General features: G+C 57.7%; 1 protein-coding gene across 1 annotated transcript in view; it reads left to right on the top strand.

The window, feature by feature from the left end:
* The first annotated feature begins 11,096 nt into the window (after positions 1–11,096).
* The window catches only part of FMNL1 (formin like 1), a 16,913-nt gene continuing 5,524 nt past the window's right edge, over positions 11,097–22,485 (top strand). The window contains exons 1-15 of the mRNA XM_017876140.1: positions 11,097–11,190; positions 12,715–12,828; positions 13,540–13,613; positions 13,963–14,046; positions 14,386–14,514; positions 15,124–15,141; positions 16,481–16,589; positions 17,654–17,730; positions 17,918–18,011; positions 19,021–19,095; positions 19,426–19,536; positions 20,952–21,101; positions 21,586–21,687; positions 21,839–22,091; positions 22,293–22,469. Of these exons, the coding sequence (XP_017731629.1) occupies positions 11,113–11,190; positions 12,715–12,828; positions 13,540–13,613; positions 13,963–14,046; positions 14,386–14,514; positions 15,124–15,141; positions 16,481–16,589; positions 17,654–17,730; positions 17,918–18,011; positions 19,021–19,095; positions 19,426–19,536; positions 20,952–21,101; positions 21,586–21,687; positions 21,839–22,091; positions 22,293–22,469 (1,645 nt within the window). The 5' untranslated portion in view covers positions 11,097–11,112. The remainder of the gene's footprint in view (positions 11,191–12,714; positions 12,829–13,539; positions 13,614–13,962; positions 14,047–14,385; positions 14,515–15,123; positions 15,142–16,480; positions 16,590–17,653; positions 17,731–17,917; positions 18,012–19,020; positions 19,096–19,425; positions 19,537–20,951; positions 21,102–21,585; positions 21,688–21,838; positions 22,092–22,292; positions 22,470–22,485) is intronic.

Here is a 22,485-nt window from a genome sequence, read left to right on the forward strand (position 1 = left end):
AAAAAAAAAAAAAAAAAAAAAAAAAAAAAAAAGTCTGTCCCTCACTAGGCTGCAAGCAGCCCAAGGACTGAGGCATTTCTCATCTGCCACAGAATCTGCAGGACTGAGCACAGTGATGGGCACATAGCTGGTGCTAAGTAAAGGTTTATTGTTCAATTGAAAGAGACAGCCATTGAGGAATCAGGGAATCCATTCTTTAAAAAAATGTTTGTTTGTTTGTTTGTTTTTCATTAAAAAAAAGTCTTCCAGACTGGGCGGGGTGCCTCATGCCTGTAATCTCAGCACTTTGGGAGGCTGAGGCAGGCGGATCACTTGAGGTCAGGAGTTTGAGACCAGCTTGGTGAACAGAGCAAAACCTCATCTCTACTAAAAGTACAAAAATGAGCTGAGTGTGGTAGCACGCGCCTGTGGTCCCAGCTACTGAGGAGGCTGAGGCAGGATAACTGCTTGGACCTGTGAGGTGGAGGTTGCAGTGAGCTGAGACTGAGCCACTGCACTCCAGCCTGGGAGACAGCAAGAGACTCCATCTTAAAAGAAAAAAAAATCTTCCACAACGGTTATCTTATAGAGACAAGAAGAAGAAGAAGAAGAAGAAAGAAGAAAGAAAGAGAAGAAGAAGAGGAAGAGGTCCTAGCTAATCTCAAGGGCAAGGACCCAAGGGCAAGGTTCTGGTCTGTCTGGGAGGGAGAATACGGCAGTGTTCAGGGAATGGGTCATTTTCCCTGCATGCCCAAGGAGAATCCTGCTTTGACTCACCTTGGAGGTCCCTGGTCAGGCCACGAAACCAGTGATCACATCTCTCACCCATCTGGGGTGCTGGTGACCTTGGCAGAAGAAAGGCTTAAACCAGGTCAGCCTGGGGGAAGGGGCTGGCTCCTTCCAGGGTCTTCCTCCAGATTAGTTGTTAACTTTCCATCTCTTGCTTAAAGTCTCAGTGGCTCTGAATGTGAGGGCAGAAGGAGGAGGATGCTGTCAGGGGAGGGGACACTAATGGCTCCTGACCTGGCCTAGAGATAATCCAGGGCTCCTTCAGCCAGCCCTCCCTCCTCAGTGCCCTGGAAGTGTAGGGAGGGGCCAGTTGGGGATCCCCACAAATTAAATGGGGAATGAGAGGAACAACTGAAAGTCTCAAATTCAGGCTATAGATAGGACCCCAGCCCTTAGGTTGCTCCCCCATACTCTCCCATCCTACATGAGATGGGCAGTGGAGGGCCAGGACAGCAACTCCAAGCCAGTGTAGGTTTTGGAGGTAGACAGTGAGGAGGCTTGCTTCTGTCCTTTGTTAGTTGAGTGCCCTTGGACAGCTCACTTACCTACTCTCAGCCTCAGTTTCCCCATCTCTAAAATAAGGCTATCAATACCTACCTTCTCTGGCCATTGTCAGGATGAAGGAAAGAGCTCTGGAAGTATTTCTGTAATTAGCAGACATCAGAGATTGTTATTCTCCAAGGTGAGAGGCCAGCCTAGATCCCTGGCAGTGACAGTGTCAAGATTCTTTTTCCCTCCTCTGCAGTGCCCGCTCCTTTTCCAGTCTTGCGGCTGGCTCTCATCCTCCTTTCCGCAACCCCCCACTCCTCCTTGGGACCACCTTGGCTGGCCCAGCTTCTTGCAACCTGCCCTATTCCATAGGTGCCCGCATTCTAAAACCTGTAGGGGTGTCCTGCACAGGCGCACGGTTGGTAGAGGTGGGACAGGTGGCGGGGGTCTCCACTGGCCTGCGTCCGCGCCCCCCACCCTGTTTAGGAGTTCCTGTTTGGAGATGGCTCCCCCTGGTCCTCAGCTCGTCTCTGGGCTAAGCAGGGGAGGAGAGAAATAAAAGGTGGGGGACTTGGAAGGGGTTCCCACCTTCTCAGTCGGGGACCCGAGGGGGACGCAGCGCCAACGCTGCACCACCATGGGTCTCCGAGCGGTGCTCGCAGTCGCTGAGATCCTCGGTGCGGAGAAGATGTGCCCCTCCGATCCCCAGGCCGTGACCCCTTTCACCCAGACCCGGCCAATCCCTTGCCCCAGGCGAGCGGGAGAATGCGGTTCTAGGACCCGGAGGCGCAGCCGAGCGCGCCGCCGCCTCGGCCTCGCCTCGGTGGCCTCCCGCTCCGGCAGGTGAAGCGGCGCCGGCCGCCCCCTCTGCAGCAGGTGAAGCGGCTCGGCAGCCCCCTCCCCGCCCACCATGGCTGCGGGGTCCCCAGGCCGGCGCCCGGCGCTCGCCCTCCCCCTCCCTCCAGCCCGCCTGGGGCTGGTGCCGCGGCGGCGGCGCGGCGAACTGCGGTTTGCGCGCACGGGAGCGACAGCAGAAGTTCGAAAATCGCCGCGGGGGACCACGCGGCTTCCTGCCCCCCGGCCCAGCCTCTGGCCGGCGGCCTGCACATGACTTCCTCCCCCAACCCTGCAGCTCGCCAGCCCGGTCCCCGGACGGGGACGCCCCGATGGGACGCCGCGCCTGGCCCCTGGCGCGCCGCTGAGCCGAGGCCCCTCGTGCCAGACCCCCCGCGCCACCTGCCAGCCGCTGCCCCGTCGCCCCCGCCTGGGCCGGGAGCCTTGTCCCCGTCCCCCGAGAAAGCTGGAGTTTCGAGGCTGGAGGCGCCTGGCCGGCTGGGTGGGGACCACCAATGGGCAACGCGGCGGGTAAAGAGCAGCCCGTCGGCCCGCCTGCGCCGCCCCCAAGCAGCCCGCGCCTCCCCAAGCAGCCGATGCCCCGCGGGCGGTGAGCTGGAGGAGAGGTTCAACCGCGGCCCTGGTGAGTGCGACCCGGAGGCGCGTCGGGCGGCGGGTGGGGGGCGGCAGGGGCGCGGCAGGGGCTGGGCGCGCGTCCCCGCCCCGGGGACTCAGGTGCCCCTTGGAGATCCCCGGTCTGGCAGCTGCCCCTCCAGGGGTGGGAGCGACAGTGGCCCTTTTTTCAGAGTGACTTAGCACTCTCCCCCCAAAACTTTCTTCAGTAATCGCCCGATCTCCCTCCTTAAGACACCTCCACCCCAGCTGGGTTTAAAGGTCTAAACAAGTATGTCCTGTGAGGAAGTTGCGAGCGGGGCACGCACAGGGGTCCCGAGTCGCCCCATTCCTCACTGCACGCAGGCCCACCGCCCGGGCGCCGGTCTGGGGCATCTGCCTTTCTGTGTCTGGGGTCAAAGATGAAAGGGTTACAACCTCCCGGGAGAGGGAGACCTGCTGGAGGTGTTGGGTCCAGATTTGTTGGGCGCCTGGGCTGCGGGGAATCGGGTTGTCGGCTCATGGCCCGGACCTATCTGTGTTTCTCCCCCGCCATATGTCAGAGCCAGGGTGCCTGTGGCTCTTATCTTGGGGCATCCCTTCCAAGCCACTGAAGGGAGTAAGATGAGTGAGGGTAGGGTCAGGACGGGTGGGTCGCCCAGGCGAGGGGTGGAGCAAAATCTGGAACCACTCCCCACCGTCGCCTACCTGGGGAATTAGAGAGGGGCGCTGGGGAATAGGCCTCTGGGGAGGGAACCGTCAGCTCAGGCCGAGCCTGGAAACAGTCAACATGTTCAGTGGGGTGGGGGCTCCAGAGCAGACTCAGGGGTCCCCAAGACCCTGCATGAGGCAGAAGTAGGGAGGGGAAGAGCTGCTCACTCTCCCTACCCCACCCCGCCCCTTGCACTGGCCCTGGCTCCCTCCTCTAACTAATTGCCTGGTGGCCTGCCTGCTGTCAGCCTTCCCTTGCTGGACGCTGGGTGACAGGCAAATGAGGCTGTGCCTTCTCCCAGATGCATTTCCCAGTCTGTGCAGACAGCCCTGCAGGTCTGAGGGTGGGGGTTCAACGGAGGCACAGGCCGCAGAGGGTGCTGGCTCAGTTGGTAGCCCTCCATCTCCTTGACATCATTTCCCCTCTCCTGGCCAGTCATTAGGCTGTCTAGATCCTCAGCTTGGCCCCAAAGGGTCGCCTCCTAACAGTTCCTGAAAATGTTGGCTTCTCTCTCCTCCCAAGAGAAGGCTGGGGGGAGTTTGGAGGAGCTATGGGGTGGCGAGGGATCCATCCTTGTGAAGACACCTTGCTTAATTAGAGGAGGGCAGGGACACTGAGGGACGCTTCACAGCAGGCGGGTGCCTGACTTCTCCATCCCTCTACCTGCCCTGCTGCCCGCTCCCCAAGCACACTACTTCACAAAGCTGTGTGAGCAGATGGGGGAGGGGGGAGAATGAGGAGACACAGTCTCTGGGGGCCATCTGGGGAGCCTGCGTTGGTGGTGGGTCCTTGGACCCCTGCCAGCCTGGTTGGAGGGACATGGGTCTGTCTTTCCCCCAAGTGTGTGTCTATGGACCTCTTGGGGTGAGGTCCTGACCCCAATCTTCTGTTTAGCACGCTGATGGGGAGGAGCCCTGTGAATAATTCAGACCAGGGGAAAATCCACAAGTCAAATGGTGAAGTTCTGATGTGTATGTAAGACTTGTTTGCCCTGCTTGGATTTGTGGCTGTAACTGATTGGCAGAGTCTGACACTAAATGCCACTGGGAGTCCCTGAGTACCAGGATGTGGAGGGGGGATACCCACAGGTGGGTCAGAGAGGGTGTGCTGGTGGAGAAAGTGGAGGTGAGTAGCAGCAATTTAGGGTAGCAGCACCCACCAGGGCTTACTCCCTATCGGGTGCCCAGGAACCCCGGTGTGTTTATACCGTCTTCCTGAGGTGGCTCAGCCTGTCTTATATCCTGTGTGGGCAGGTTAAACCCAATCTAAGGACACTTGGCTAAGACCCTGGTTCCTCTCATTCCTTACCAGCAGGGGCATGAGGCTTGCCCCAGGGTAACAGCCTTGACCTCTGCCTGAGGCTGCCCAGGGCTAAAGAGTTGGTTCAACCCTCAGGTCTGGCAGTGGGTATCTCAGAGTGGGTCACTATCTGAACCCCCACCCTAACCGCCATGGCCAGAGCTGAGCCCTGTCCTCAGTCAGTGTCTAAGAGGAGAAGAACCTTAGATTGCTGAGGGGATGGGCCCACCGCCATCAGTGGCCCCCAGTCTCGATGGGAGAAGCACAGTCCTGCCCTCAGGGACTTGGTCCAACAGCCCCAGCCTCTTCCTTCCCATTTTGTCCCTAGTGGGGCGTAGGATCCTGAGACCCTAAACTCTCCTTCCTCTCCTGGCTGTGGGACCTTTCTTGTGGGTGAGGGATGTCCCCACTTACAGCCAGACAGGAGGTGCAGGGAGCCCTTCTCCCATGCAAGGGTGGGTGGTGGGGGGCTACCTTTCCAAGAAAGCTGTGAAAGAAAGGGGTGCCCCCTGCTTAAAATGGGGGTGGAGAGAAAGAGCAGGTTGAGCCAGGGTTTCCGGCTGCTGCCTTAGCAACAGCAGAGGAGCGATGGCTGCCCAGCCCCACGGGCCTGCTGCGATGGTGGGAACACCAGCCGGCGGGGTGCCAAGCTCTCGCCTCTCCCACGCCCATGCCCAAGGCTGGGTGTCTTCCAGCCCCTTCATGCCTTCCCCTGGGAGGCACGCAGGGTCAGGGACTGGGATGACAAGGCGACCTTTCCAGGCGTGCCAGAAGAGCCACGCTTACACCTGGGCCTGGGACATCCCTGATCTGCCGGGCAGGGAGAATCCCATAACCTTGGGGCAGAGGGATCAAGGAGAGGTGTCAGGGGTGGTGTGCGTGAGGCCAAGAGCCATGCTGGCACAGTAGCAGTGGAGAGGCATTTGCCTGATGGGTGTTTAGCTTGTGCCCAGGGGCCTGGGTGCCTGGCCAGGCTGTGTGGGCAGGTCAGGATGGCCCCATGTTGGGTTTGGGCCTGGAGTCCTGCTTGCAGCTGGGGCCCTTCCCTTCTGGGGCTGGCAGTAAAGGGCAGGAGGGACTGCAACTAAGGTACTGCCCCCTGGCCACTCCCACCTCTGGGACGGGGCAGATGAAGTGTGGGGACATGGAGCCATGGGGTCGCTTAGGCCTTATGCCTCCCATTTGCAGGGCAGAGGATGTCAAGGGGGCTGCGGCCATGTGGTCTGATGTTGGGCTGGGCAGAGGAGAGGGGTGACAATCCCAGCAGGCAGGGCTGGCACACATTAACCCTGGAAAGCCACGGATGTGGTGGGCATGATTCACAGTGCCATCTGGGGCTGACAGGCAGAGAGCTGGGTGAGACGGGCAGGAGCAGGTGCTCTCGGGGCCATCTCTGCTTTTTTCCTGGGAACACGGAGCCCTGGAAGGTGGCTTGGGTGGCCTTTGAGGGGGCAAGGGTTACTCTATGGGAAAGGCAGGGACGTTTCCTGAGCTTTGGGGTCATGATGTTTGGGGATTGAGATGCATTTTTGTCATTACCTGCATGACCATGGACAAGTTACTTAACCTCTCTGAGCTGTAGTTTTCCTCATCTGTAAAAAGAGAATAACAATGGCATCTGCTGGCCTCCTAGGATTGTTGAGAGGGTGAAATAGAGGACTTCACACAGTGTCTGGCACAGAGCAGATGCTCAGTAGCCGCCCTCCACTGTGAGGAAGGGGATAAAGCTGGAGCTGATCTGGTCTTCTCCATCTCAGGGCCCATTCAGTGGAGGGAGCCCAGACCCTGCCTCTCCCCTCCCTCCACCTCCGCTACCAAGAGCACCCAAGGTTGCTGTGCATTCCCCAGGAGTCCCAGATCCTTAGCTAGTGAGGGCCAGGAAACCTCCCCACCGTCATGCAGGTCACCAGCAGTGGGGCCCAGACCGAAAACTGCCTGGTGGCCGGAAACCACCAGAGGGAGGGCCCACCTCTCCTGGAGGGTGGGGCAGCGGTGGTGCTAACGGTAGCAGTGTGCACATGGGAGGGGGAGGGGAGGCCTCCACTTCCCCCTGAGAGAGGGTGTGCTGGGGGGAGGTTCCCCAGTGAGTAAGAGCTCGGTGTGGGCAACAACAGGAAGCGTGGGGCACTGGGTGGCAGGAAGTGGGGCTGGCTGTTCCTGGTTCCTCAGATGGGGGACGTGGGCCAGGCTGTCTGCAGAAGACCCCTGGGGGCCAGGACCCACATTTCCCATTCTCCGGGTGCTCCTTCTTTGGAGGAAGCTGGGTCTTCCTTGCTAGCTTGCCACTAAGGCCACCCTGGGCAAGCACCTTAACCTCCTCGAGCCTCAGTTTCCCATTTGTGAGATAGGGATTATAACAGTATCTATTTTGTAGGCTTGTTGAGGTTTAAATGGGTTTTGATGTAAAGCGCTTAGAACGGCACTTAGCACCGAATGTTTGGGGATTGAGAGATTAATTCTGAGTTGAAGAAAAGTGTCTGGGGAACACTTGTTACTGTTACTATTGTCGGTGTTGCTTTTCTCCTACCAGCCCGGATGATACAGGTAGTGGCTTCCACCCTGCTTGCCCTTGTCCCAGCTGTGGGGACCCTTGAACTCTGATGGGAGAAACTGTTAGCTCTTTGGGTCCTCAGCACCTGATCCTAGGGCTGGGTCTCCTCATAGCTCTCCTGTAAGCCTGGAATTGCTTATAAGAGCTCCAGAAAATCTATATGCCAAAGTTCAAAAAAGTGGGTAAAATCAATTGTGTTTGGAGATGCGCTGAGAGCACTACAGCTAAGGCTGAGACCATATAGAGGTGGGCAGGTGGCAGGGAGATGGACGGGGGAGTGGGGGCTGGGGGACAGGCTCAGCTTCTGGGCCCATCGGGCTGAGGAACGCCTGTGGGGTTGGCCTGAGATGGGATTGATGTCCAAGTTCAGGGGTACCCTAGGGCTTGAAGGGCTAGGCCATAGGGAGAGATGGGCAGGTGGATTGGGACATAGGCTCCACTCAAACTGAAAGTGAAACCCTAGGGTGTGGCTGCATCCAGATGTGGATGCAGCCCCTTCAACCTCCTGGGACACTGTCTCAGAAGTCAGCACTGGTGTGGGGGAGGTGGGGGAAGGGCCCTTAGCAGAGTCTTTTGGGGGCTGGCCTTAGGTGAGCAGATGCTGGGGGTCCCCTCTCACACCCAGGGCAGGGAGGGAGGAGAATGGTCCCCACACATTCTAATAGAAAGATGTGGGGAATCAGTTCCTTTTCTCGGCTAACCCTAAAAGATGAATCCTGTCTCTTTCCTCATCTGACCCAGAGCACTAAAGGCAGCAGGGAAAGTAGGCTGAAGGCTAGTTAAGGTTTGGCCAAAGCCTTGGAGACAAGCCCGTGTTTCTGGATGTTTTCACAAACTTCTGCTCACTCTACCATCCCCCCTCCGGGGTCTTCCATGGACCCCTGCCCCTCCACCACTCCTGCCTCTGTGAAGTGCTTCTTCATATTGTTAGACCACCGAAGAGCTTTGTTAAATCCAAACTCAGCTTCTCACTGAGTGTTCCAGGAGCTCTGTGAGTGTGAGGCTCCGGGGAGGGAGTGCGCCCATTTTATGGAGGAGGAAGCTGAGGTCCAAAGGGGCAAAGAAGCTGTCGGGCTAGCTGGGCCCAGAGCCTGGGTCTTTTGAAGCCAGCTCTGGGTCCTCCATGTGGCAGCTCATAGCTGTCCCTCCCCGCCCCCCTCAGGAGGCAGGTATCCTGCCCACCTGGACTGCCAGCCCCTCCCCTCCTACTTGAGCACTGTTAGCCAACTCTCTGTGTGTCCTCCAGCCCCCATCCCAGCTGCCTTGCTGACGGCCCTGGTCTGGGGGTCTGTTCCTGTTTTCAGGATGGCCTCACCCCACCCTGAGTGAGTGGCATCTGATGGCCCCTCTCCTACTCCCTGGAGTGCCCAGCTCCTCGGTGGGCACAGCCACAGCTGAGGAGCAGCTGCTAATTAGTGTTCGGCGCTGTCAGAGCTATTTTTGATTTCTGAGGCTAAATTTAGCCCGTCTGGCAGGCTGGCATGTGGGCCTGGGGCCCTGAGAAGGCCCAGGTGGGGAAGGGGCATGGGCGCCCTGCCCTCCACCACTGTTCAGACAGGTGCTCCAGGCCCTAACAGAGGTTTCCCCTCCACAGTAACAACCGGGGGCTCTCCTGGGGGAGTGGACCCGGGTGGTGGCTCAGAGTCAGCTCCAGGCTCAAAGCCAGCCCAGCTCTCCTCTTACTGGCTTCATAACCTTGGGCAGGTCACTAAACTAATCTGTGCCTACACCTGTGAGATGGGAATGTTAACGGTGCCAGTGATGGCAGTGAGGGTGGAAGGCGGTCGTCGGCACGCAGGGCTCGGAGCAGTGCCTTGCACAGTAGGCATTCTGGCGGAGCTGGCAACCTGACTGTTGGGGATGTCATTATGACTAGTTACTGCCTCTAGAAGTGCTGCTGGGGCCATTCCAGAACCCAAAAGTTCCCTGGGTGGGTGAGGGCCTGGGAGGATTCATGTCGGGAAGCTGCTGTCCGCTCTGTGACTCCGTGCTGGGCTCAGCCGTCCCCTCACTCCCTGGCCGCCATCTCCGTCTTTTGTGCCGGCCATGGCTCCAGTTTCCCTGGCACTGCTGGCCCTGTCTCCCCTCTTTGTCCCTTTCTTCCACCTTGCTCCCACCTTGGCCCTGCCCCACCCTTTGTCCCTGTGGGGTGGGGGTGACAGAGAGAGATCATCAGCAAGATGGATCAGAGAGAGAGACAGACAGATGGACAGAGACAGAGACAGAGAATGACCCCACCTCCTTGGTACTCCTGGGCGGTCTTCCCCTGCCCGCCGCCGCCCCCCGCCCCGCCCCGCCCCGCCCCTGTGGAAGCCGGAGCTGTCCTGGCCCTTGGAGGGCTGGGGGAGGGCGGCCGATGAGACAGCGGTGGTTTCCTCAATCCAGGCTCACTTTCGCAATGGGGGAGAGGGATGACGTACTCCCACCTCCCCAGTCGCTGGGGGCGGGGGGCCTGGTGGAGGGGCAGTTTCACCTCTCCAGTGGGGCCTGGCCGGAAAGCTTAAGCAACGGAGGCTGAGCGCACCCAGCTTCCTGTTGTCTGAGCCTGACCCGAGACACTGATTTTGGGGGTAAGGTCTGGCTGGATCCCCAGAACTAGGCCCGGCACCCTGGAGAGGAAGCTGGCTGGGGAGCCTCAGGTGGGTGTGGCTCCCTGAGTGCTCCAGCTGTGGCCTCTCCTCAGAGCCACATGACTGAGGGTGTGGAGCGTGAACCACCAAGGCTGGCAACAGGAGCCCCTTGGGGGCTCCCACATCCCCGATGGAGACCCTTATTCAACTCAGAGCTCCTTGAGGGCAGGACTTGTCTGTTTGGGCCAGACATATAAAAGGCTCTCAATAACCTGGGGTTTACTAAATTGAAGGGAACTGGCCTCATCTTTTGGGTCTGTCAGGGAGACAAGCCAAGTCTGGGGGTCCAGAAAGCCCCTGGTGCTATTGACACCTGGTTGATTCTGCAGCCCTGGGCTGGCTGTAACCTTCTCTGTGGTGGCAGAGGCACCACACCCTTGTCGTCTGTGGCCAGGGGAGGAGGAGGACCCAGGCAGACCTCTGTTAACCTTTCTCAGCTCCTGGGGGAGTCCCAGCTGGGCGGCCCGCACCACAGACCCAGGGCATTGACTCTTCTCCCCAGTGCTGTGGCGGAGTGACCTTCTCCCCAAATCTCCCCACCCCTGAAGCTGTGATCTGGAACTCCCTGCCTGCTGACATGGCCGCCGTCAGCTCCCCCAGCCCTCTCCCTCCTTTCTCAGCTTTCTCCCCGAGATGGGAGGGGCTGGAGAGGGATGAAGAGAAGGCTGCTGTCCACCCTCCTTGCAGGAGGTTTTCTGGCATTCGTGAGGCACTGGTGCCCTAGGCCTTGTCTGTATACACGTGGGATCTGGTGGCACGTGGAGGTGGGACACTGGCCACTGGCCACACTTCGGCCTGACTGGTGATGGCTCCCATTAGTTTCCCACCAGAATAGGGGAAGAGACGATGCCCCGACAGGGAAACTGGAGCCCAGAAGTGTCTCAGGTCCCCAGAGAGGTAGGCTGACAACCCACGCACCTGTCTCCACACCAGGCAGGCTAGGGAGGCGGTGTGGGGGGTGACACAGCGCAGGCAGACTCAAATTCAAATCCTGCTGTCCCTTCTAGCTCGTGTGCCCCAGGAAAGGTGCTCTGTCTCTCTTGGCCTTGGCTTTCTCATTGGATAACGCTACTTATCTCCTAGGGTCAGAGGATTCGGGGGGTGATGTACCTCCTGGGGAGCCAAGTGGGTTCCCCCAAATGCCCATTCTCCCCTCCCCCCTTGTTGGGGCCCCAGGCTCAGAGGTCTTACTTTGTCCGCCCTCTCCCCAGAACTGCATGAACTTGCCCCCGGACAAGGTCCAGCTGCTGAGCCAGTATGACAACGAGAAGAAGTGGGAGCTCATCTGTGATCAGGTAGGTGCCAGCACTGCCCAGCCACCCCCTCCCTCCCACTGTCAGCACCCAGCCCTGACCAGGCTGGGGCTATGGGGAGAGGGGCACCGCCATACTGCCCATAGGACCAAGACTCTGCTCAGTGGCTAATGTAGCACCTGGGGAGGGTGCTGGGGTCTGTAGGACTCCCGAATCCCCTTCTCTTGAACTCCCCAAAAGAACTTGTGAGTCACGAGCAGGGCTGGGTCAGCTTCAGAGGAGCTGGCAGGGCTGGTTCAGGGGCACTGGCCGGGGCAGCTGGGGCCTTGTCACTGTCACTGTCCTCCTTCTGAGCTTCCTGAGAAACCTCTCTGGATTGGGGAAGGAAGGGGGCAACCCTGGGGTTAGACATCTTCACCTGACCCCATGGGAGGGAGGGGGGAAGGGGCGGGAATTCCTGCCCTTTTACCTTGGGTCCAGAGGAGCTGCAGTCCACCAGCAACTCCCCAAGGCCAGCCACTTTGGACCCCTGCTTTGGTGCTCTGTCCAGGCGCCTGGGCTCACGGGTCACTCAGCTGCCCCCGCCCCTCCAGCTTCAAGGGCTGTGGTCAGCCATGGGCAGACCCTCTCCCAGTGCCAGGCTGGGTGGGGCTCGGCCGCTGCAGGGATTCTGTGAAGGAGGGAGCTGCAGAGGCTGGGGGTGGGGAGTTGGGAGCTGAGAGCCTCCCCTGGGAGCCAAGGCTGGGCCTTCGCCTGCTGCTAATGAAGCAGATGGCCTGAGCTGGCTGGGCAGCAGTCCAGGGGTAAGGGCTGGGCAGTGGGAAGAGGGTGGGGAGCTGCCCCTGGAGGCTCTGGGGCTGTGGTAGGGGTCCCCTCGGAGCAGCTCGGCCTGGCATCTCAAAGGTTGGGGGCTCAAAGGGCTGGAAGAAATGAAAGTCTGAGGGGTGGCTTGGCGAATCTGAGGGGTTTGGGTTGGAAGGGTGGGGGCCCCTCTGGGGAGGGGGTCTTTGCCATGGTCCCTGCCTCTTTGTGTCAGTGGCCGCTGGAGCCTGCAGTGGGGTGGGGGAGTTAGGAATTGCATCACTGAGCACAGGAGAGGAGCACACAGGTTCCTGCCAACGCAGGACTAACCCCTGCATAGTCCACCCCAAAGCTGTGTCAGGGCTGTGGCCTGGGAGGCCATATGGGAAGGGCAGACTAGGCCTAGGCTGGGGGTCTTTAAAGTGACCCGATGCTAGCTGGGCGTGGTGGTGCACACCTGTAGTCCCAGCTATCTGGGAGGCTGAGGTAGGAGGATTGCTTGAGCCGGGGAGTAGGAGGCTGCAGTGAACTATGATGGTGCCACAGCACTCCAGCCTGGACCACAGGGCAAGAAAAGAGAAAGGTAACATGAAAGCAAAGAAAGTGGCTTGGTGGACTGTTTGGGTTTATACCGTTGGTATTACAGAGGCGTCTTAAGAAAGCCTGGGACCTCAGAGCTGAGAATGGAACATTGGGACGAGAACTGGTCATTTGCCCTGGGGTAGCTCTGGTTGGTTTTCTGTACACCCCATTCCATCTCCCCAGGAGCGGTTTCAGGTCAAGAACCCCCCCGCAGCCTACATCCAGAAACTGAAGAGCTATGTGGATACTGGTGGGGTCAGCCGAAAGGTAGCAGCTGATTGGATGTCCAACCTGGGGGTACATGTCTCCCCTCTTTACTCTGTCCCTTTCCCTCACCTTTTCCAAGCTCTGGACAGCTGGAGTAACTGTGTGTACAGACTTTTCTATGTGCATGTGTGGGTGCATGTATGAGTATGTGTGTGTGTGTTCGTGTGTGTGTATTTATAGGCGACTAAGAGTGCCCTGGGCATGCCCTTTAGACATTCCCCCGTGCATCCTGTGTGTGCTTACATGGACACATTTTGTGTACTTATACTGTGTGTATACACATGTGCAGCCCATATGTCCATACGTAGGTGTGTGTGTATACTATGTGTGTACTTTGTCCACTTATGGATGTGTGTGTGTGTGCACCCTTGAGTCCGTATACAGGAGAGAGAGAGAATGTGTGTGTCCATGTTAGGGATTGTGGATATCCTATGCTGTATTTAGAGTGGCAATGTAAATATGGGAGTCATGTGGCCGGTGTGCCACGCACACCCCTGCCTCTGTGAGTGCTGTGCCATGGTTATCAGGGTGTGGTGCACCCTGTGTGTCTGTGTATGGGGGAGCACATGCAGCCTGTGAGTTCTTATTCTGCTAGGCAGGTGTGTGGAGGTGGTGGGGGAGGCTGAGCATGAAAGACCACTTGTGCCAGTCGGAGGAGGGTGGGCGCTGCTGCCTCAGGACTTGGTGGGCCTGTGGGAGGCTGGGCTCCACCCACCAGCCTTCCCTGTTCTCGGTCCCCAGTTTAAGAGGCGAGTTCAGGAGTCCACGCAGGTGCTACGGGAGCTGGAGACCTCCCTGAGGACAAACCACATTGGGTGAGTGAGGGCTCAGATCTTGCTCTCCGGGGCTAGGAAGGCCCCTGCCTCCAGGCAGCCCCTGGAGCTTCCCCTTCCTGCTCCCCCTAACCCCCACAGGGCTGTGCTTGTGGACCACCTCCTGGGGGCGTCCAGGACAGCTTCCCCTCCCCCTCCTGCCCATGCTCTGACTGGCACCTCGAGGCATGGCTGGGCTGTGGGACCCACCTAAGTCTCCCAGAATCCCCTGGTATCATTGGGTCTTTGAGGGTTGAAAGGGCATGCCAGGGGCCCTTGCTGTCCCTGTTCTGTGCCCATCTGGGGCAGGACCTCCTTCCTCGCTGGAGCTCAGGGAGCCCTGTGCCCACAGGTGGGTGCAGGAGTTCCTCAATGAAGAGAACCGCGGCCTGGACGTGCTCCTCGAGTACCTGGCCTTTGCCCAGTGCTCTGTCACGTAAGCCTCCTGCCCCCAGGCCTCATGCCACTCCTCAGAGCTTTGACCCCCGTCTCCCTGCGTCTCACCCACTCCCCTGGCCAGTTCCAAGCCGGGCAGCCCGAGTCTACCCTAGAACCCTGCATTTGGCCTTGAGCGACGCCCCTTCCAGAAGCCTGTCCCCGACAGGGAGGGGTGGCCTCTCTTCCACCACTATGTTCAGCACAGTGCCAAGAACACAGCCTCCTCCTCCTGCTCCTTAGTCTCACCTGCAGGTCTGTCTCTCCTTGCGTTTCTTCTGCCCCCTCTTTAGTTGTCCTTGCAGTGTTGGCCTCCAGCCCCATTGCATCCTGTCCCCAGGTATGACATGGAGAGCACAGACAACGGGGCTTCCAACTCAGAGAAAAACAAGCCCCTGGAGCAGTCGGTGGAAGACCTCAGCAAGGGCCCGTCCTCCTCTGTGCCCAAAAGCCGCCACCTGACCATCAAGTATGTGGGCCACAAGGTGGGGTCGTGGGAGAACAGAGAATTCAGCCCCCACACTGCTGCATCTAGCCAGCCCACCCAGGGCCCTTGGGGTTGGTGAGAGGGGTAGCCAAGCATTAGGGGTCAGAGTAAGGGACTCATACAGAGTTTGGGACACCAGTATGTTAAGAAGCCATCAGGGGTGGGGCTGGGTGCCGTGGCTCAGGCCTATAATCCCAGCACTTTGGGAGGCTGAGGTGGGCAGATCATTTGAGGACAGGAGTTTGAGACCAGCCTGGCTAACATGATGAAACCCCATCTCTACTAAAATACAAAAATTAGCCGGGTGTAATCCCAGCTACTCAGGAGGCTGAGGTGGGAGAATCGCTGAAGCCCAGGGGATGGAGGACGCAGTGAGCCGAGATCGCATCACTGCACTCCAGCCTGGGTGACAGAGTGAGACCCTGTCTTAAAAAAAAAAAAAAAAGGAAAGAAAAAGAAAAAAGAAGCCATCAGGGGTGGGCACCTAGAAGTTGGAGTCTGGATGGGTCTGGGATAAGAAGGGAGTTTCTGGGTTGGTGGGACCCCTCTTGTATGCATCTAATCCCCTGTTTTCTCCCATGCGGCCTCCAGGTGTCCCCCTTCTCCCCGGTACGTAGCCACCTAGGGGCAGGTGCATGCCTGGCTGACTCCCTCCCAGGGTGGTGGCGGGGTAGGATGAGGTATTCAACCGATGTCCCTGGGTTCAGTACTGTGGCTGGGTCCCTCCATCCTAACACGGGCATCTTACTGGGAGGCAGGAAGCAGGCAGTAGATTGACCCTAGAGCATCTTGTGGATCCCCAGCTTCCTACTTTGGGTCTAGGGGATTGATTGCATATTAAGCCTCAAACTTTCACAATATGTTATTTGTCCATTCATGCAATTATGCATTCAACAAACATTTATTTTTTAGCACTTAGTATGTATGAGGTGTGTGGCAGGTGCCCAGGAGACAGGTCACTCTGCCCTCAGGGACCCACAGTCTAAGTGGGGGACAATTTAGTGTGACAGGCTGTCATGGAAGTATGCCTGGGAGCTCTGAGAAGGGAGGTGGCCACCACTTGGGGCATCAGGAAGGCTTCCCAGAAAAGGTGACACTGGCACTATGTCTCACAGACAGATACAGGCTTTACAGGCAGCCATGGGAACAGGGAAGGGCATTCCAGGCAGAAGGAACAGCATGAACAAAAACTCTGACATATTAGCACAATGACGGGAAAGGGTGATGTGGCAGGAGGGGGTGAAAGCGGGGCCTCCCACTGTTAGTGGGAATGTGATAGAATCGTCAGGGAGACTGATATGTGGAAGTCCGGGTCGGCAGTTCTGCAACAATGAAAACATCACACATTTGTTGGCGAAGAATAAGGGAGTACAGTCATATAGCACTTACTATGTGCCAGGCACTGTTCTAAGCCCATTTCATAGTCCCAACAACTCTGACAGGAAGCTACTATTATTAGCATTCCTAGTCTAGAAGTGAGGAAAGTGAGGGACAGGGAGATTAAGTGACTCGTCTAGTAAATGGTGAGCTGGGATGCTCCTGAACCCTGGCGGCGTGAATTCAGATCCGCCTCTCACTTTGGAAGATGAGCCCAAGTCGCCATGAGCGCCACCTTGTGGTGATCCTTCCCATGTTTCTTCCTTCTGTAGGCTCTTGCCCTACCAAGCCCCTGGGAAGCGTCTTTGCTTCCCGTGTCCCCCATCCTCCAAGCATGCCAGACCCCAGGTCTAGCTTCCGTGTCCCTGCTCCTCCAAGCATGCCAGACCCCAGGTCTAAGGACTGAGGAAGCCTGCCTCCCCTCAGCCAGCCTCTTTGGTTGGGTAGACGGGATGTGGTGCCCTCAGGTTCCATATGTACCTCCTCTTACCCCAGAGGCCATCTGAGTGGTGGGGGAACAGGAAGCTGGGGCTCACTCTGACCCCTGCTGCCTCCTCCACACCCCGCCCAGGCTGACCCCCGCCCACAGCAGGAAGGCCCTGCGGAATTCCCGCATCGTTAGCCAGAAGGATGATGTCCACGTCTGCATTATGTGCCTGCGTGCCATCATGAACTACCAGGTCAGCCGGGGGTGTGGGACTGGGGGACTAGGGAGCCCAGCCTGTCCTCACTGGGGGCTACACAAGCTACTGAGGCTCTGGGATCCACTGTCCCTTTACCCTGTGCTGTGCTGGGGAACTTGCGCATCTGGGCTGTTGGCTCGGACTTTTAAGGCTGATGTGTCTTGAGGGGAAGCCCATGTTTTTGCTGCCTCTATCAGGTTCTCTGAGTACCCCTGCCCATGGCTGGGACATGGAGGAGCCTCACATAGGGACAGGGCACACCTACCAAGAAGGGCTGGACAGAGGGCCAGGGGAGAACAGTCTCAGGTCGATTCATTTGGAGGCCCGATGGGTGAAGCCGGGCCCTCTTTTACTTAGCCAGCCTTTAAGACAGCTTCACGGTGTTCAAAGTGCCTGATGCTGGCTTTTGGAAACACAAAGGTATTTTAAAAAGAGGCCAGGTGCAGTGGCTCATGTCTGTAATCCCAGCACTTTGGGAGGCCGAAGCGGGAGGATTGCTTGAACCCAGGAATTCGAGATCAGCCTGGGCAACATACCGAAACTCCATCTCTATGAAAATAAAAAAATAAAAAATAAATAAAGAGAGGCCAGGTGTGGTGGCTCATGTCTGTAATCCCAGCACTTCGGGAGGCCCAGGCGGGCAGATCACCTGAGGTCAGGAGTTTGAGAACAGCCTGGCCAATATGGCGAAACCCCGTCTCTACTGAAAAAAATACAAAAAAAATTAGCGGGGGGTGGTGGCAGGTGCCTGTAATCCCAGCTACATGGGAAGCTGAGGCAGAAGAATCACTTAAACCTGGGAGGCAGAGGTTGTGGTGAGCTGAGATGGCACCACTGCACTCCAGCCTGGGTGACAGAGGGAAACTCCATCTTGAAAAAAAAAAAAGAGAGAAACAAGGCCAGGTTTTGGTGGCCACAGAAGAAGTTGCAGTTGGATATGAAGAACTTCCTAAACTCGAGGGGCGGTTAAAGATCAGCGTGGCATGGCACTGACTCTGCTGGGGTGCCTGAAGTCCTGGGGGGGCCCTTCCTGGAGACACTGACTTCTCCTCTCTTCCCAGTCTGGCTTCAGCCTTGTCATGAACCACCCAGCCTGTGTCAATGAGATTGCTCTGAGCCTCAACAACAAGAACCCCAGGTGAGGTCCAGGCCCTAAACCTTTCCCATATCTAGAATCTTCTCCTACTTAGCCCCTTGCTTACTCTGTCCTCCAGGTCTCAGAGGCTCATTTCGCACCCGCTATGCTCCTCCTAGCCAGGCCTGTGCCCACCCTTGCTGTGGGTCCTGCCTGTTCTCAAGGGACAACCTGCCCCTTCTCTCTCCAGAACCAAGGCTCTGGTGCTGGAGCTGCTGGCGGCCGTGTGCTTGGTGCGGGGAGGACATGACATCATCCTTGCAGCCTTTGACAACTTCAAGGAGGTACCGGAGTCCCTCACCCAAACATGCACTTCCCCCTATGGTGTTGCTTGGAGTCTTGTTGGCAGCTGTGGCCTTTGGTGGAGGCAGCTGGGGACATTGGGTGGGCATCTGGGGAACGCCCAAAAGTTGAAGTTGAGCCACATCACTGGCTTAACAATCTGGGATGGGGAAGTTCTGAATGGAAGGTGCAGGATCAGGTAAAGGCACCACCTGGGTGGGGGTAGGGACAACTACAGGGACCTGCTGAACCTCTGACTCAGCCTAGCCAGATCCAAACTAGCCTTGGTTCATACCTCCAGGAGTTGTGGACTCTGGCTAACAGGCGTGCAGAAGTAGATGTGTGGGGATGCATAAGATGCATAAGATATCTTCATTCATTCATTCCTTTAATGAATATTTATTGAGTAACTAGTATGTGTCAGGAACAGGGCACCTGGGGCACATCAGTGAACAAAGGAAACCAGACAGGAAAGGACAGAAACGATATAATAAACGAGCAAATTACATAGTATGTTAGGAAATGATAAATGCTGTGAGAAAAAAGCCAGCAATGTTGCAGAGGGATGGGGACAACATACCAAAACCCCATCTCTATGAAAATAAAAAAATAAAAAATAAATAAAGAGAGGCCAGGTGTGGTGGCTCATGTCTGTAATCCCAGCACCCTGGTTGCAGGGTGGTCAGGGAAGGCCTCACTGAGAAGTGAGATTTGAGCAAAGCTGTGAAGGAAGCAAGGTAATTGCTGTGGAAATGAGGGCTCTCCAGGGAGTTGGAACAGTAAGTGGAAAGGCCCTGGGGTGGGAATGTGCCAGGATGCCAGTGTGGCTGGAGTGGAAAAAGTGAGGGGGAGTGGGAGATTGACAGGGAGTGGAGGTTTTGAGCAGAAGAGTGATGTGGCTCAACTTCGAATTAACTGGAAAGGAGCCTGTTGAAGCACAGGTGTGGCAGCCAGAAGGTAGCTTAGGACGTGTGTCACTGGGCCTCAGTGAGAGCCATTCCCTTTACCCAGGTGTGTGGGGAGCAGCACCGCTTTGAAAAGCTGATGGAATATTTCCGGAATGAGGACAGCAACATCGACTTCATGGTGAGCTCAGGAGCCCAGCAGCCTGAGGCCTGGGCCAGGCCCTCTTGGGTGCAGGGAGCAGCTAGGGTCCTGGGTGCTGGGCAATGGGCTCTGCCCCAGCAAAGCATGAAGACTGAGTGGTCAGTAGGGGAAGGGTGGATGTTGGCAGGGGGCTGGGAGTTAGTGGAGTGAGTTAGTTCACATGGAGGTGAAATGTTGGGCAGGCCAAGGCTGGGAGTTAGTGGAGTGAGAACTGGGGAGAAGGAGCGAGGCTTGGGATAAGTGGAGGTGGAAGGCACTGAGCAACGCCACCTAGAGGATCATAGATCTGCCCATGTCCCTGGCTCCCAGGTGGCCTGCATGCAGTTCATCAACATTGTGGTACACTCAGTGGAGAACATGAACTTCCGTGTCTTCCTGCAATATGAGTTCACCCACTTGGGCCTGGACCTGTACTTGGAGGTAAGCCCTGTACTGCCCCCCAGACTTAACTGCCTGCCCACTGCAGAGTATGGCTGAGTGGTTAGCGGCATGGGTGCTGGCGTCAGGCAGACCTGGGTTTAAATCCTGGCCCTGCCATTTCCTGCCATGTGACCTTGGATAGGTCTCTTCCTCTCTCTGAGTGTCAGTTTTGCCATCTGTCAAATAGGAGAATCATAGAAGATAATCTTGACTCTAAATGCATAGGCCAGTGCCTGGCACATACAAGGCCCCCAGTCTATGGAATTATTTTTGCAGGCACCAGAATAGGTCAAGGTGGCCCAGGGTCTGGCTCTGGGAGCACCAGCCTCAGACAGGTGCTCTGACTCCAGCACATAACAGGGAACCCAGAGATACAGGGTGGAAGCAGGAGTTGGCTCATGCTGGATGGGCCCAGGACATGGAGGAGTTCCTTGCCCTGGGGAAGGTAGGCAGAGCAGCTTGGTGCTTCCTGGCCCAGCCTAAGCAGAGAAGCTGCAGCTCCTTCTCTGCTTCTTTTAGGAGGTTTCCTGGAGGAGCGGGGCTTTCGGGGTTGGATTTTTGAAAGCCAGGATTAAGAAAAAGTAGAGAGCAGACTGGCGGGGGGTCTATCCGTACAATGGAATATTATTCAGCCACAAGAAGGAATGAAGTATTGACACATGCTACAACATGGGTGAGCCTTGCAAACATGCTAGGTGAAAGAAGCCAGACACAAAAGGTCACACACTCTATGATTGCTGCTTCTTTTTTTTTTTTTTTTTTTTTTTGAGATGGAGTCTTGCTCTGTCGCCCAGGCTGGAGTGGCGATCTTGGCTCACTGCAATCTCCACCTCCCGGGTTCAAGTGATTTTCCAGTCTCCCGAGTAGCTGGGATTACAGGCGCCTGCCACCATACCCGGTTAATTTTGTATTTTGGTAGAGACGGGGGTTTCACCATGTTGGCCAAGTTGGTCTTGAACTCCTGACCTTAGGTGATCCGCCTGCCTCAGACTCCCACAGTGCTGGGATTACAGGTGTGAGCCACCTCGCCCGGCTTTCTATGATTGCTTTATATGAAATGTCCAGAATGGGTAAATCCATAAAGATGGAAAGTAGATTAGTGGTTGCCAGGGACTGGGGGAGGAGAGAATGGCAAGTTACTGCTGACGCCTATGGGGTTTCTTTTTGGGCTGATGACAATGTTCTGGAATTAGATAATGGTGATGGTTGCACAACCTTGTGGCTATACTAAGAATGACTGAATTGTATACTTTAAAATGGATTTTATGATATGTGAATTATATCTTAAAAAATAAAGAAAAAGTAGGCTAGGGCTCAGGCCCCTTCCTCTGGGTGGCAGTGGTGGTGGGGGGTTTGGAAAGACTCCCTCCACACGCATACCAGGCCTCACCCTGCTCCTTCCATCTGGGGGACAGAGGCTTCGGCTTACCGAGAGTGACAAGCTGCAGGTGCAGATCCAGGCGTACCTGGACAATGTTTTTGATGTGGGGGCGCTACTGGAGGACACAGAGACCAAGAACGCTGTGCTGGAGCACATGGAGGAACTGCAGGAGCAGGTGGCACTGGTGAGAGTGGGTCCTGACCCCAGCCTGGCACATCATAGGCCTACAGGGCACACGCAGGCATGGGCACTGGGCAGCAGTGTTCTAGTTGTGCATTGGACGTGCTGCCTGCCTGGCCCCAGAGCCTGGCCTGAATCCAAAGCCTGAATCTGTTGGGTGTCTTTCTCAATGAGTGTGGGTGAGTGCCCTCACTGACAGGCCCCTCCTCTACCCAGGCTCAGACCCCAGATGAACTGAACTGAGTGCCTGGGGCCCCTCCCAGCTCAGTCTCCTCCTCTCCCTCCACCTCCCGCATCACTGGTACCTTGGTTTCCTCTCCTTATTTGCTTGGGTTCGAGTGCCAGGCTCAGCCCACCCTTGGCACCTGGGCTGAGCGGATCTGGGAGCCTCCCCCAGTCTTCCAGGCAGGCATGCCTGATGCCGCCCCCTCACCGGCGGTGCCAGTGCCGGGCTGCGGGTCGGGGCTCACCATGTGCCGGTGCTACAGCTGACAGAGCGGCTTCGGGACGCGGAGAACGAATCCATGGCCAAGATTGCAGAACTGGAAAAACAGCTAAGCCAGGCGCGCAAGGAGTTGGAGACCCTGCGGGTGAGGCTGGGGCGGGTGGTGGGCCGGGCACCCAAGAACAGGCCAGCTGCGGCTTCTAGGCTTGACATCTCCCTCCACCCCGGGAAGAGGATGGGGATTTGGTGCCAAGGAGCCTGGTGGTGGGCATTGACCCCTCCCGTGGGGTTCGCAGGAGCGCTTCAGCGAATCGACCGCCATGGGCGCCTCCAGGCGTCCCCCCGAGCCTGAGAAAGCTCCTCCCGCTGCCCCGACGCGGCCCACGGCCCTGGAGCTGAAGGTGGAGGAGCTGGAGGAGAAGGGGTTAATCCGTATCTTGCGGGGGCCGGGTGATGCTGTCTCCATCGAGATCCTCCCCGTCGCTGTGGCAACTCCGAGCGGCGGTGATGCTCCGACTCCGGGGGTGCCAACCGGCTCCCCCAGCCCAGGTGCGCAGGAGCTTCAGGCTGGCGGGCATGCGGGGCACGGTCTGGAGGGGAGCCCAGGGGCATGTGTGGCGGGCAGAGTTGGGCGAGGGAGGTTTGGATTGTAGGCTCGGCTCAGGTAGGAGCGCATGCGTACAGCGGGGAGGCGCGGAGGAGCCCACCCAAGCCAAGGAGCTGACTCGCGCCTCCCCCACCCCCCCTCAGATCTCGCACCTGCAGCGGAGCGGGCTCCCGGAGCAGCGCCGCCGCCGCCGCCCCCACTGCCCGGCCTCCCCTCCCCGCAGGAAGCCCCGCCCTTGGCGCCCCCACAGGCCCCGCCTCTCCCTGGCAGTCCGGAGCCCCCGCCGGCGCCGCCGCTGCCCGGAGACCTTCCGCCCCCACCCCCGCCACCGCCACC

Source organism: Rhinopithecus bieti, unplaced genomic scaffold (assembly GCF_001698545.2).
Source record: "Rhinopithecus bieti isolate Rb0 unplaced genomic scaffold, ASM169854v2 scaffold_10088, whole genome shotgun sequence".
NCBI lineage: Eukaryota > Metazoa > Chordata > Mammalia > Primates > Cercopithecidae > Rhinopithecus > Rhinopithecus bieti.